This window comes from Medicago sativa, chromosome 3 (assembly GCF_051527215.1).
Source record: "Medicago sativa cultivar Bolivia chromosome 3, Bolivia_mono, whole genome shotgun sequence".
Lineage (NCBI taxonomy): Eukaryota > Viridiplantae > Streptophyta > Magnoliopsida > Fabales > Fabaceae > Medicago > Medicago sativa.
In genome coordinates, this window is record NC_140751.1 from 90,740,451 (window position 1) to 90,753,738 (window position 13,288).

The 13,288-nt window shown below is 33.4% G+C and overlaps 4 protein-coding genes across 4 annotated transcripts; all 4 read left to right on the top strand.

Annotated features, from left to right (window-relative positions):
- The first annotated feature begins 1,551 nt into the window (after positions 1 to 1,551).
- On the top strand, positions 1,552 to 4,027 carry LOC146941834 (short-chain dehydrogenase/reductase 2-like). Its single transcript, XM_085755677.1, has 4 exons — positions 1,552 to 1,756; positions 2,063 to 2,321; positions 2,445 to 2,639; positions 3,250 to 4,027. Exons 1-4 carry the CDS (start codon positions 1,671 to 1,673, stop codon positions 3,643 to 3,645), a joined length of 936 nt encoding a protein of 311 aa, XP_085611803.1. The 5' UTR covers positions 1,552 to 1,670; the 3' UTR covers positions 3,646 to 4,027.
- A 1,031-nt stretch (positions 4,028 to 5,058) lies between these two features.
- Positions 5,059 to 8,750, top strand: SDHAF2 (succinate dehydrogenase assembly factor). Its single transcript, XM_085755680.1, has 4 exons — positions 5,059 to 5,419; positions 5,504 to 5,630; positions 8,211 to 8,279; positions 8,391 to 8,750. The coding sequence occupies exons 1-4, from the start codon at positions 5,232 to 5,234 to the stop codon at positions 8,535 to 8,537; spliced, it is 531 nt and encodes a 176-aa protein (XP_085611806.1). The 5' UTR covers positions 5,059 to 5,231; the 3' UTR covers positions 8,538 to 8,750.
- Positions 8,751 to 8,896: 146 nt separating this feature from the next.
- On the top strand, positions 8,897 to 10,785 carry LOC146941836 (uncharacterized protein At4g14100-like). The gene is made up of 2 exons (XM_085755679.1): positions 8,897 to 10,048; positions 10,412 to 10,785. Exons 1-2 carry the CDS (start codon positions 9,583 to 9,585, stop codon positions 10,579 to 10,581), a joined length of 636 nt encoding a protein of 211 aa, XP_085611805.1. The 5' UTR covers positions 8,897 to 9,582; the 3' UTR covers positions 10,582 to 10,785.
- A 425-nt stretch (positions 10,786 to 11,210) lies between these two features.
- LOC146941837 (uncharacterized protein At4g14100-like) lies at positions 11,211 to 12,512 on the top strand. Its single transcript, XM_085755678.1, has 2 exons — positions 11,211 to 11,781; positions 12,114 to 12,512. Exons 1-2 carry the CDS (start codon positions 11,292 to 11,294, stop codon positions 12,290 to 12,292), a joined length of 669 nt encoding a protein of 222 aa, XP_085611804.1. The 5' UTR covers positions 11,211 to 11,291; the 3' UTR covers positions 12,293 to 12,512.
- The last annotated feature ends 776 nt before the right edge of the window (positions 12,513 to 13,288 follow it).

The following is a 13,288-nucleotide window of genomic DNA, read 5'->3' on the forward strand; positions in this document are numbered from 1 at the left end:
GTGATCCTCATCCTGAAAGACAGACGTTGTCACCAACTTGAACAACACCACGACGCACCAGGTTGTCTTTCATAGGTAGACGGTTGTGGAATAAGCACCAAACAAATAAGGAGACCTTCAGATGAATCTGCTTAAGCCAAATATCAGAATAAGACAGGGTTCTAAAACTTGGTTTACTTCAAGCCGAAACAAAATCATACTTTATCTTCTTTTAAAGAGTCAAGGCCAATGGTTATTTTATAAATCTACTTAGTTAAAAAGGCATCACTACGACTCGACACTTCTTTTCATTGAGTTTGAGGTGACTTTTCTACTTATATCAATTTAGAGTCAGACAAGTCCAACTGTGAAGTAGTTAAAGATTATGAAGCATATTATATTACGATGCATTGTTGATTATCCGCAAAATGTTTGTGTTGATATTGTTGTTATGTGCACTTAAATCATATAATATGCTTATGAGTATGAGTATGATGACTCACTTCGTTGTGTTTTTCGTGTGACAGTTTACATATCATTTGTGCGGATAGATAACGAGATGACAGTTGACAAATATATCGAAGTTGAAGATATGATTTGATCAAAATGAAACAGTCACAATAGATATATTTTTATCATTTATGTTTAGTTCATTGACATGTTCGTAGTCGTAGACCAATAATTAGATTATATAAAATCGGCACTGACTTCTATGACATTTGAGATTTAGATTTTGTTATGTTTGATTTAAATTCTGTTATTTTTGAAAGTATTTTTCTTATGGACCAAATTTGTTTTATTTTTGTTACAATTATGTTTTAAAATGTTTTTGGGTAAAGAATATGACACATCCTTATGTAGTCCAGCCAATTTAGTATGTGTTTGAATTAGCTTTTACAAGGCAAATAGGCAAATATCACGTCCTGAGGTAAACTAGACCTGAAAATCCTAAAGTTACACAACAAACACTTAATCCCCTACTAGAAGGTATAAGTTTAAATTTGAGCAAAACATCAAATTAGATGTTAAAAAAACACACATAGCACTCATACATGATACTCGATAGTTTTTAACAATTTAACGTGTAAAAAACTAAAATTTGGTGTTAACTACTCTTGTTTGTTTATGTGAGTTTACCGTCTTAGTAGTACAATTAAATATAATCATATATTTGTAAGTATATGTATTTTGTTGTTTTATGCTATTAACATAAATACAGTGAGTTTATTTACAAATCCGCCCCTCTGTTTTTAGCGACTTTAACTTTGTATTGTATCACTCCATCAATTTGAATGATGAATATCATTTATTTTGTCAACAAAAATGATCAATTTATTATTTTTTTGGTAATTAAATTTATTGTTAAAATTAAATGTTCCGTGAAAAATAGCTTACGTGAAAAATGACAAGAAAGGGCCCCAACGTTGCGGAACAAAAATTAGCTGATGTTACCTAAAGTGTAGTTCCATGCATTGACCAGAGACCAACAACATAGGTGCTCTTGAACCAATAACATAACATTCTATTTTAGGACATCAATTTGATCCTTTGCATGCGGATAACAACGTAATGTGATACATTCAATACATTACAACACAACATACTTTTCTTTCATGTTGCACTATCCCATACTCCAAACAATGCTACTTTTAATTTAGCTTCATTGTTGCCAAATCCACATCTATACAGACATGGGTCACAAAGAAAAATCACGAAAAGATAAGAGATTGCAAGAGATATCCCTTTTGAGAACCATTCCTTATTCTGATCACCAGAGGTTAATTTGATCTTATAGATATATACCTATAATTCTTTTATTGTTCAATAATATTAACTTTTAGTTAGTTTTTCCTTCTGATTATCATATGAACATATGATTGTTAAATTCGATGCATTCACCCAATCAACATGTTGGTGGTCGTCGGATCAAGATTGAATAACCCATATATATTTCAATCCAGTCCGCCTGATCTCAATCCAATGACCACCAATGTACGGATTGTGTGAATGTGTGGATCGTTGATTGCAACAAATTAAAATCCGTTAAAATCATGATTTTAATATGTTACCTTTCTATATAAAGGTGGTGGTCCAAGGAAACTATTGCCGTGGTTACTGGTGGAAACCGAGGAATTGGTTTTGAGATTTCAAGACAACTTGCCGATCATGGAGTTACTGTTGTGTTGACATCAAGAGATGCTAGTGTCGGTGTTGAATCAATCAAGGTCTTGCAAGAAGGTGGTTTGGACGTCCATTGTCATCAACTTGATATATTAGATTCTTCATCTGTCAATGAATTTGCTGAGTGGTTGAAAGAAGAATATGGTGGTCTAGATATTCTGGTAAGTTTCTAAAATGTAATTAGCCAAAAAATGTGAAATTCGACTTAATTTTGTTTATAGGTGTTAGCGTTGTTAATTTTATAATTATCAATTGTTTCTTGGCTATAATTTTGTTATTTATAGGTAAATAATGCTGGTGTTAATTCCAACATGGGATCTGATAACTCAGTTGAAAATGCTCGTAAGTGTATTGAAACAAATTATTATGGGACCAAGAGAATGATTGAAGCTATGATTCCTTTGATGAAGCCATCTGCTGCTGGTGGTCGTATTGTTAATGTGAGTTCACGTTTGGGTCGTCTAAATGGCAAACGAAATGTAAGCAAACAATCTAATTGTTTCATTGAGTAATTTCTATTCTTGTAACTTGCAATACACTTTTTGCTCTCAAAATTGTATGCATAATTGCATATAGTATGATTTTTGCAAATTTATAAATATAAATTTATATAAAATTAGAATAGTATCTCCATTAACCTTTTAGCGTTGGAGACTATGATATGACGCCTTAACCATATTAATAGCACCACACCGTAGATTAATCTGCCTATGAAATTTAGGTATCTCATGGACTAATTGGTTAGTAATTAGTCCATGAACAATTGCAACTAGTGACAAATTTGTTTTTAACATAACCTAAGTTTCTTAGTCAAATTAATTCCTAATGAGCTTATATTGATGTAGGATTAACGTGTAATGTGACATGTTCAATTAATATGCCACATGCCCATATCATAGTATTTAACAATGGAAAGTAACGGAGGAATCATTTTGAATGACATTTTATAGTTTTAGGGATATATTTCCCAATTAGCAAGGGACTATTTGACCAAACATACAATTTCAATGATGAATTTGTCTGTATACTCTTGATTCTCAAATTATGCGAAATGCAAAACTGATTAACTGTAACTTGATTGTGTTACAGAGAATAGAAAATGAGGAGTTGAGGGAGAAACTGAGTGATGTGGAATCTCTTTCAGAGGAACTAATTGATGAAACTATAAATAATTTTCTACAACAAGTAGAAGATGGAAGTTGGAAAACAGGAGGGTGGCCTCAAACATTTACTGACTATTCAGTATCAAAGCTTGCAGTTAATACTTACACAAGGTATATGGCAAAGAAGCTCTCTGATAGGCCAGAGGGTGAAAAGATTTACATTAATTGTTACTGTCCTGGTTGGGTGAAAACTGCTCTAACAGGTTATGCAGGAAGTGTTACAGTTGAACAAGGGGCTGATACTGGAGTTTGGATTGCCCTTGTTCCTGATCAAGAGATTACAGGGAAGTTTTTTGCTGAAAGAAGAGAGATTAACTTTTAAGCACAACATGGTTATGTAGAATTAAACTGCTAGGAAAAGAAAGTTGCAACTTTGATTCCTTGTGGTCTATGGTAATTAAGGGCTACCAATATATTCACAGGTTAATTGAGATATTAGGATCGATGGTCAAATTAATGGTCCATTAGTGTGACACATGGACTATGGAGAGGTATATGAGACACATTGGTGATCATCACTTGAAAGTTTGACAATGTTTGATGTCATCAAATGTTCACTAGCAATTTGAAGAGTTTTTCATATCATATCATGTTATAAGACTTTTATTTTTATTGTAAGTTCATTATTCATTATTGGAGCTTCACTATAACTCAAGAAAATAATTTTTTTATCCTTAATCATCAAAAAAGAATGTTGGTATCAATATTTTATTTTTGCAATATTTTGTGACAATGTTGCCTAAAGCATTGCTATGTTGACCTCGATGGCATCCCAAATTCTTTTTGACATTTTTTTTATTTAGACGACATAAATAATTTATAAATATTTTCTATTCTACTAATTGAATAAATCAAAACTCATAACACCAAGAAAAAGAAAAATAAAATCAACACTCATACAATTAAGACATCACTCATACTTTACGGCCAAAAACCTTAGTTTGGTCCCCTTGAGCCGACCTGCGAACTATTAAGAAAATATGATCAATATAAAATATTAATAAATTAACATTCAAAATCATCGTAAATTATACTCCCTCCCGTCCTTATTATAAGAAACAATTGACTTTCTTGGTTCATTGTGTAAGTGATGTATCTAGTCTATATTTACACTAAGATACATTAATTATTCTATGAATCTAAAAAGTCAACTTTTTCTTATAATAAGGACCGGATGTGGTAGATGATTTATGAATTGTTACGCTGCAATTTCTAAGGTTACGGCAAGAAGTGGACTGAAAATTTTGTGTACCGATAAAAATGGTGATTGTATTACTACCAACGTCGTCTACAAAGAAACTTTTCATAATGTATAAGCAATGTCATTTTCGGCAAAATTGATAAGGTCATTTTGTTTAAATTAACCAATGATTCTATCATGTATGATATTCTATTTAAACATATACTTCTATCCCCAACAAAAAAATCTATTTCAATTCTTATGACTCGTGCAGCAAGACAGGTAGACAATCTAGTTATTCAAAAAACTTAACAATTAGTATCCCTATTAACTTCAATGGTTTAGAGTAACTTAAACACATGGAATAATAAACGTGTCTCTCATTTATATATTTTATAATCCCCGGAGACTATTTAAGGAATTTTAGATAACCACTAGAAACATTGCATAATAGGTAGTTCGAACCTTAGTAAAAAAAAATATATTTTCTTGTGGTGTTCAGATTCGAACCGCAGACCTTGCGTATATTATGCACTACCATATTTTTTAGTTATCATATGAGACACACAGGAGAATTCCTCCGTCCATCGGCGTTTGCATTAGTTAATTATCTCTCCTCCTAATCCCATTTCTCAAACAAATCGTCGAAATTCATCACTCTATAGAGAACCACTCCCACCCAAATAGCACACAGAAAACAATAATAGTAGTCAAATTGAAATTTTCTAATGGCGACAATAAGAAAAGCTGTTATCAATGTCCACAGACTCATCTACTCTAACAAAGGCACCATCACTTCTTCCACAAGACCTCTTTTCAATTGTAGGCCTCTTTTTGCCCCTTTCACATCCCAATCTCAATCACCCGAAGTTATTGATTTATCTAACGAAGAATCCAAAAGGCGCTTATTTAACAGGTTCTCCTCTTTTTAATTTTTTTCCCCGTTTTGATTGGGTTTAACGTTCTTTCTTTGTTTGATTTGTTTGTCAATGCTCCATAGGTTATTATACAGAAGCAAACAACGCGGGTTTCTGGAACTGGACTTGGTTCTTGGCAAATGGGTAGAGGATAACATACATAAATTGGATGAAAATCGGATTAAAGCTCTCATTCATGTCCTCGACTTGGTAATTTAGCTACATCTTCACATTATACTGGTTATTATTTTATGACCCTTTCACTTTTTCTATGTCATTTCTCTGTTTGTTTGTTTGTCTAGTTGGATTTCATTGCTAACATGAATTGATGATGTGATTGTTTCTGTTGGGGCTTTGCTAGTATCGAACAGTCATGCTTGTATCTATTAGAAAATCCTGATTGTTGGCGGATGTTTGAGTGAATATAAACCAATTTGTCCGCTCTAGCCAATTAAGCTCGTTCACATTTACATTTTAGATACAAGAGTAGGTACTCCAAGTTCTTTCTCAATAGAATAACTACTTGTTGGTTGAGATAATATTTTTCTGCCAACTTGGCTAACTCAAGAGTTTTAAATCCATATGTTGACCACCAATCAATAGAACTCATGGTTACCACCTCTAGTTGAGTTGCATACATTTCATTTTTTGTGTGAAACATGTCAAACTGATAATTTCAAGTTTTTGTTCCTCTTCATTAGTTCACTTTAGTATATTTTTTTCGAAGACTTGCATAGTGTATTGTCCTCTTCATTATATGATTTCTAGCTATAGCTCCTAGAACCAGTGTCGCAAGGTAACGCGTATCATAAAGTCGAGGGGTCAATCCAAAACCAAAACAATAATTAATATTATAATTCACTTCGACCCATCTTGTAGCGATAATATTTTCCATTTGAGAGTATCAATCTGCATGCTTGTCTCTTTTCGTATAATTTATCGTGCTTCCCCAAACATCATATCTATTTTCTCATAAAATTCTCCCATTATTTAGTCTTCACCATCAACAAACTTAATCAACATGTAAATTGGTTTTATTATATTAGCCACATTTTCAACTTCCTCCCAAATATTCCCACTGCTAATTGTTTTTGCAACAAAACCCCATTTTTCTTGTGTTTCCATCTCCTTACTTAATTCATTGTTTTACAAGTATGCAACACAACAATAGTTACAAGACCTTCTCAATACACCAGAAGCAACTTGAATATAATATAATGCAAGACAAACCCAGTCTTTGCTACTTTTAACAATTCAAGTTTGTGATTTGCTCTAAAAATGGCTAAAGATTGACTATGATTATGTACTTTACTGTAACATTTCCTCTCTCACAGGAAAAAACTACAGTTAAGTACATAAGTAAACATAATTAATCTTTAGCCATTTTTAGAGCCAATCCAAAACTTGAATTGTTGACAGTTGCAAAAATCAGATTTGCCTCATTATAATATACCTACGACGCTTCTTGGTATCGAGAAGCTCTTGCAACTAGAACCATATTGAATACTTGGAAAGAATGAGTTAAGCAAGGAGATAAAAACATATAAAAATTGAGGGATTTTGTTGCTGAAACAATTGACATTAAGAATTATTGGGTGCAAGTTGAAAATGTGATTAATATAATCAAAAGAATTACACGTTGATTAAATTTGTTGATGATAAAAGCTAAAAAAATTACAAGAAAATGAATTTGATGATTGGGGAAGTCGAGAAATTATAAAAAGAGACAAATATACATATTGTACTCTGAAATGGGAAACATTACCTACTAATTATTGTCTTGTTTTGGCATTGATCCCTCGACTTTATGACAAAAGTTATCTTGCTACAAATCGGTATAAGGAAGCGGACACTTCACACAAGTCTTTGAAAAAATATACAAAGCAGAACACAAATTTTTGAGCTATCAATTTGTCATGTTCACACAAAAATGGAATATATGCAATGTCTTCCCGCTCAACTGTATATTGTAACCATGAGTTCTATTGATTGATGGTCAACATATTAATTGAAGACTTCCAAAGAGAGATGACAAAAAAAGTCAACCTCAACCAATAGGCAACTCTTCTAATATAAAAAAACTTGGAGTACTTATTCTTATATTTATAATGTAGTGATGAACAAATTTAATTGTGCAAGAGCGGATAGGTTGATTTTACTCAAGGAAACAACTGTTTATGGTCACAGTTTTCTAATAGCGCTACAAGGACGACTCGTTCAAAATATGTGATATGGATTACTAGCGACACTTATTTAGAAGAATCTTCTACAAGATATGATATTGGAATTAATCAATGATGTGAAAGATCAAAGAAATACAATGAGAGAAGTTGTTGGCTAGAGAGGAAAATGCATAAAATTTGAGTTTTTGTTGTTAGCAAATTATGTTTAATTTTTTAAGTTATTTTTAATACCAGTGTTTTATGTTTATGTCCAGACTCTTATTTTTGTCTTTTAAATTTCAAGTAATTCCTATTGAAGATATTATATATTTTTCATCAACTACTTTATTGTTTTTACTAATTTATTTACAGTGCATCAATTAGTATATTAGAAAGTACTACGAAGCCAAATAACGTATCCCCGATGTATCTAATAATTCGAGGTCTTGCCTACCCCATACCACCTACCGAAGAAAATTATGAAACTGGTGGCTATGGTTCTATTTGAGGATTTACTTAGTCAATTTTTGAAGGAAAAAGGAAAATGTGATAGCAAGTAAAGGTCAAAGTTTCAGTCTGTTCTGTTGATTAACATAAGTCAGTTCAAAATTCTATTTCTGGTCTTCAGGAAAATCCAGATTTATGGAAGTGGATATCGGGACAGGAGCAACCCCCAGAATCAGTTGATGTAAACCCAGTGAGTTTCATATTATTGATCAGATAATTAAATTCCGATTATGTTAGCTGGTTGATTTTGTTTTGTTTGGGGTACAATTCTCATGCCAGTCAATCATCTGTTATTGCTTAGGTCTTTGCTGCATTGCGGGAAAAAGTTATGAAAAACCTTGACAGCCATTCTGCTCCTGAAACTAGAGCAACACTTGGCCAGCCATGGGCAAGAGGTTGGGATGATATTAAGAAAGGGCGGGATGGCCCTGCATCTGGAAATCAATAGCTTGTGATCGAGTATTTTTTCGTCTATCTATGGCAAAGAATAGAATCGGGTTCTTCTCACTATAAGTCACTAAAATAATAGTATCAGTAAATGTTTCTTTAAGGTTTGTATTAGCTACGGCTACTACTAGATATAAGTGAAAGGCGTATAAACTTTGAAGATTTTGACTTGAATCTTAACTTTTATCTGCAATCTATCTTTTGATTATTGGCATATTGTTTGGGGATTGGTCATCAATGAAAATCAAAGGGGGAGGGACTATCCTTTGTTCATTGCAAGAATCCTCTAATAAAGCAGAATGTAAAGAAACTAATGATAAAAGAAAGAAAGAAATGGTTTGAATATGCTTCTCCCCTCCAGGGTTTACACTCAGTGAAGTAACAGTCTAGAGCCACCACCCCTGCGTTGATTTCTGGATTTATAACAAACTAAATGTGTTCACTTTCACAATACATGCGACTCTCGGAAAATGTATCATTGTATGCGTTTTTATTTTTTTTAACTCTTTTCTTCTATTTTACTTCCAAGTTCCAACTTTCTTTTAGTCATACCATTGAGAAGAAACGTATGAGTTACCATATGAAAGATACAATTGTGAAGTTTATAAGGGTCTCTCACGCTAACTTGCTGATGGGCAATCAATCAACTATAAATCTCCGCTTGAGATGGCACTTTATTTACGAACAAACTATTTGATCCAATTCCACTTATTAATATCTTTTGTTTTCATCTTAGATAAATCTCCAACAAATGTTTTTACTTAGGCACAGAGATAACCTTAAACCAAAACTAAAACTTCATTTTAACTTTGAAAATTATGTTTCCATTATTGTTGGGTTAGGGAGAAACTCTATGCTGTTATGAGTAATCCAAATGGGTACAGTTTCTGACTGAGTAATTGAGCTACACAGAAATGTGACACGTGGTTTCACAGTGGACAAATCTTGAGAGAGTGGTCCCAAACCCAAAATGAAATTTCCCCCTAACATTCATCAAATTCTTATCTGTTGAGTATTTTTCGTGTGTGTTGTTGAAAGCAGCAGCAATGGCCTCTGCAATAGAACACACCTTTACGGTAACGGTACTACTTTCCGTCGTTCTCTTCTCACTCTCGACGGCGGAGCCAGTTCCGGCAGCTTGGCCGGAGCAGTTTCATTCCGTACTATTCATGAACAGAAGCGGATCCCTACAGAAATTGGACTTATGGTACGACTGGCCCAACGGTCGAAACTTCAACATCATCCAAGATCAACTCAATGATGTTGTAGATTACGACCTTGAATGGACCAATGGAACCTCCTTCATGTACACTCTCCATCCCTCCGACCGCCACTGCAAGGTTGTCCATGTTGAAGTTGGTATTCTCCGTCCTAATTGGCTTGATGGTGCTACCTATTTAGGTCAAGAACAAGTTGATAATTTCCTATGTAATGTTTGGGAGAAAGTTGATTTCATTGTGTATTATGAAGATGTTCTCACTCGAAGGCCTGTTAAGTGGATCTTCTACACAGGTTTGTTTACTTCTTTCTTTCTAATATCACTCCTAGTTACTGTTTGTTTGGATTCATTGACTTATTTGGAAGAGTTTATAGAAACAGCTTATTACATGTCAATGAGTTTGTGAAAATAGCTTATAGCTTATATGATAACAATTTGTCGGTATAAAACTATTTGATTTTATTTCTTGTAATATAAAAAACTTGTACATAATCACTTGTATAGAAAGAGTTTATGCTGTAAGCCCTTGAACTTATTAGTTTATCATTTTCAAGAGATTGAATGAATGAGAATAAATTTATGATATTATTATTCTTTGAAATGTTGTTCATTCCTGTGAAATGAATTAAGGTTTGATATACTGGTAATTAATGCAGGATACACTGCTCATGTGATGACATTTGAGGTTGGAGCAGTGCTTGAGGATGTGCATTGGCAGGCTCCTGTATACTGCTTCAATCAGACTGAGAATATGTTAGAATCTGCTACTGTTCGTGGCGATTCTTTTGGAAGTTTGATGAGAGGCAAAGTCGATGCTGCTGCATAGGAGCTGTTCATTATGAAATGTTCAAACTGTATATGCCTAATGTATTTCCGAATGATTGTTTAGTTTAGCCAAATATTAACATCAATTTTCCATCATCATCTTGTAGGGATGGATGCAATATGGTTTTCATCCAAACTCATAAATCAAATTTTGTCAGCTCAGCTATCTTTTACTTTTGGGAAATAATGAACTGAATTGGTAAAAGTCTCACAAGTGATAAACAAGACAGATTTTGGTGAAAATGTTAACGTAGCAATTGATTGATTATAAGTAGAAATAATTTCGTAATACCTCGTGATCACGTCCATCTAGCGTGAAATGGCAGGCTTGTGTGTATAGCACCCGAAAATTAATACGCTCTGTTGTGTGGAAAGTAATTGTGCATAATGTATTGATTGCAGAATCACTTCCAATTCGCTTATTAGTACCTAAGAGACTGTTTTTAGATAGGTAGAGGGACTAAATAGTAATGATTTAAAATACCCAGAGATTAAATCTAAAAAAATTGGTAAATCAAAATGGCAGATGAAAGTAAGTATTTTTAAATCAATAAAAAAAGGGACAAGAAATAAATAATAAATAAAAAAAACTTGTTTGGAAGAATAAAATGGAGTTTCCACCTCACATTCATCAAACTCTTATCTTTTCTGATAATTTCCAAAATGACTTGTTTTTTGTTTCCACTTTGAGTGTTTCTCTTATTTGTTGTGATGAAACTTAGAGCAGCCATGGCCTCTGCAATAGAACAACTATCTAGGATATTCCTATATGTCATTCTCTTCTCTCTCTCGGCTTCATATTCGATGGCTGAGCCAATTCCGGCTGTTTGGCCGGAGCAGTTTCATGCCTTAATGTTTATGAACAAGAGCGGAGTCCTGCAGAAAGTGGACTTATGGTACGACTGGCCTAACGGTCGAAACTTCAACATCATCCAAAATCAACTCAATGCTGTCGTCGTTTACGACCTCGAATGGACCAACGGTACCTCCTTCATCTACACTCTCCATCCCTCAGACCGCCATTGCAAGGTCGTCCAGTTTCCTGTAGGTATTCTCCGTCCTAATTTTCTTGAGGGCGCTACGTATTTAGGTCAAGAACATGTTGATAATTTCCTTTGTAATGTTTGGACGAAAGTTGATTTCATTGTGTACTATGAAGATGTTCTCACTCGTAGACCTGTTAAGTGGTTCTTCTACTCAGGTTTGGTTTTGTCTCTCTTATATTATCACTTTTGGGCTATATTTGGATTTACCTATTTAAGCTTATCTTGTCATACATTTTGGGAGAGTTTGCAGAAACTTCTTATGACATGTTCATAATATTAGCTTATATGATACAATTTTTCTTATATTTCTAGTAATAGAAATAACTTATACATAAACATTTATATGAAAAACGTTTATTCTATAACCGATTGAGCTTATTAATTATTAGTTTATCAACCAAGATATTGAATGAAGTGAATAAAATTATAATATTGTTATTGTTGCTGTGAAATGAAGTAAAGTTTGATATAGTGATAATTTTAATAGATGGAGGATATACCGCTCATGTAATGACGTTTGAGGTTGGAGCACTGCTTGAGGAACCGCATTGGCAGGCTCCTATATACTGCTTCAATCAGACTGAGATAATAATAATAGAATCCACTACTGTTCATGAGGATTTTGGGAGTTTGATGAGAGGCAAAGTTGATGCTGCTGCTGCATAAGTGTTTGTAATTATGAAAATGGTTCAAGATGTAGTATGTACCTATTCTATTTCTGTTCTGATGATAGGTAGTGAATGTTTAGTTTAGCAAAATATTTCCATCATTTTTCTATCAGTCTTCTTGGGATGCATGAACCATTGTTTTCTAAATGGTTTGTGACTCTCGATATCAGGACAAGATCAAGAGTGGCAGTAGAAATGAATACTTTCTTGCATTCAAATATCTTATCGGGTATAAATGCACAAGTAGATTATCATTCATTTTTATAAACTGTATATGTTGTGGCGATCTCTGCTTGTAGAAACATACACCTTAACAAAATTCAGGCAACGTCTCATACCTATTGTCAGTGTCTCTATTACTGATGAATAAGAAAGACTAGAGGATGATTGGAAGGCTAATACAAGCCAAACTTTTTATGTAAGGTTTCACATAAAGGGACATATAGTGCAAAATTGAACTATCAAAGTAGATGATGATCAGTTGAGAACGTTCTTAACTACAGATGAAGCGATGATACAATAAAGCAATGCTTGAAGTTGAAGGAAGATCATAAAACTAACTTGTTGCCCTGGACTATGTGCCTAACAGTCATATGTTGTTTTGTTTGTGTATGGACATAGTTGGAATGTCAATAATTCATAATTATCTCTTTTCACTTCCAATTTTTGCCAAACAAAAAGCTTCATCTCATGACCTCCCTCAAAAGAAGAAGAAGAAAAAAAAACCTTCACGTGACACTATTTGCACTTAGTTGGGAAATTAACGTTAAATCATTGAAATCTTTGCGTAAGTTAAAATTTCATAATTACTTTCAACAACTCAATTTACAAAGGTATCCGTGTATAATGTAAAGTATGATTTAATGACTTCAAATCCCTTATCTAATGATGTCCCGTATCATAAAACTTCAGTTGAGCTCTATTCATCATATATTTGTACACGGCAAGCATAATAGACGTTTCATATAATTTACAGCATGAAAAGTATTTGTAT

Coding starts and splice junctions, on each gene's coding strand:
- LOC146941836 (XM_085755679.1), top strand. CDS start 9,583: ATGGCCTCTGCAATAGAACACACCTTTACGGTAACGGTACTACTTTCC. Junction 10,049..10,411: donor TAAGTGGATCTTCTACACAG/GTTTGTTTACTT, acceptor TAATTAATGCAG/GATACACTGCTCATGTGATG.
- SDHAF2 (XM_085755680.1), top strand. CDS start 5,232: ATGGCGACAATAAGAAAAGCTGTTATCAATGTCCACAGACTCATCTAC. Junction 5,631..8,210: donor TCATTCATGTCCTCGACTTG/GTAATTTAGCTA, acceptor TCTGGTCTTCAG/GAAAATCCAGATTTATGGAA. Junction 8,280..8,390: donor AATCAGTTGATGTAAACCCA/GTGAGTTTCATA, acceptor GTTATTGCTTAG/GTCTTTGCTGCATTGCGGGA.
- LOC146941837 (XM_085755678.1), top strand. CDS start 11,292: ATGAAACTTAGAGCAGCCATGGCCTCTGCAATAGAACAACTATCTAGG. Junction 11,782..12,113: donor TAAGTGGTTCTTCTACTCAG/GTTTGGTTTTGT, acceptor TAATTTTAATAG/ATGGAGGATATACCGCTCAT.
- LOC146941834 (XM_085755677.1), top strand. CDS start 1,671: ATGGGTCACAAAGAAAAATCACGAAAAGATAAGAGATTGCAAGAGATA. Junction 1,757..2,062: donor CCTTATTCTGATCACCAGAG/GTTAATTTGATC, acceptor TTCTATATAAAG/GTGGTGGTCCAAGGAAACTA. Junction 2,640..3,249: donor GTCTAAATGGCAAACGAAAT/GTAAGCAAACAA, acceptor ATTGTGTTACAG/AGAATAGAAAATGAGGAGTT.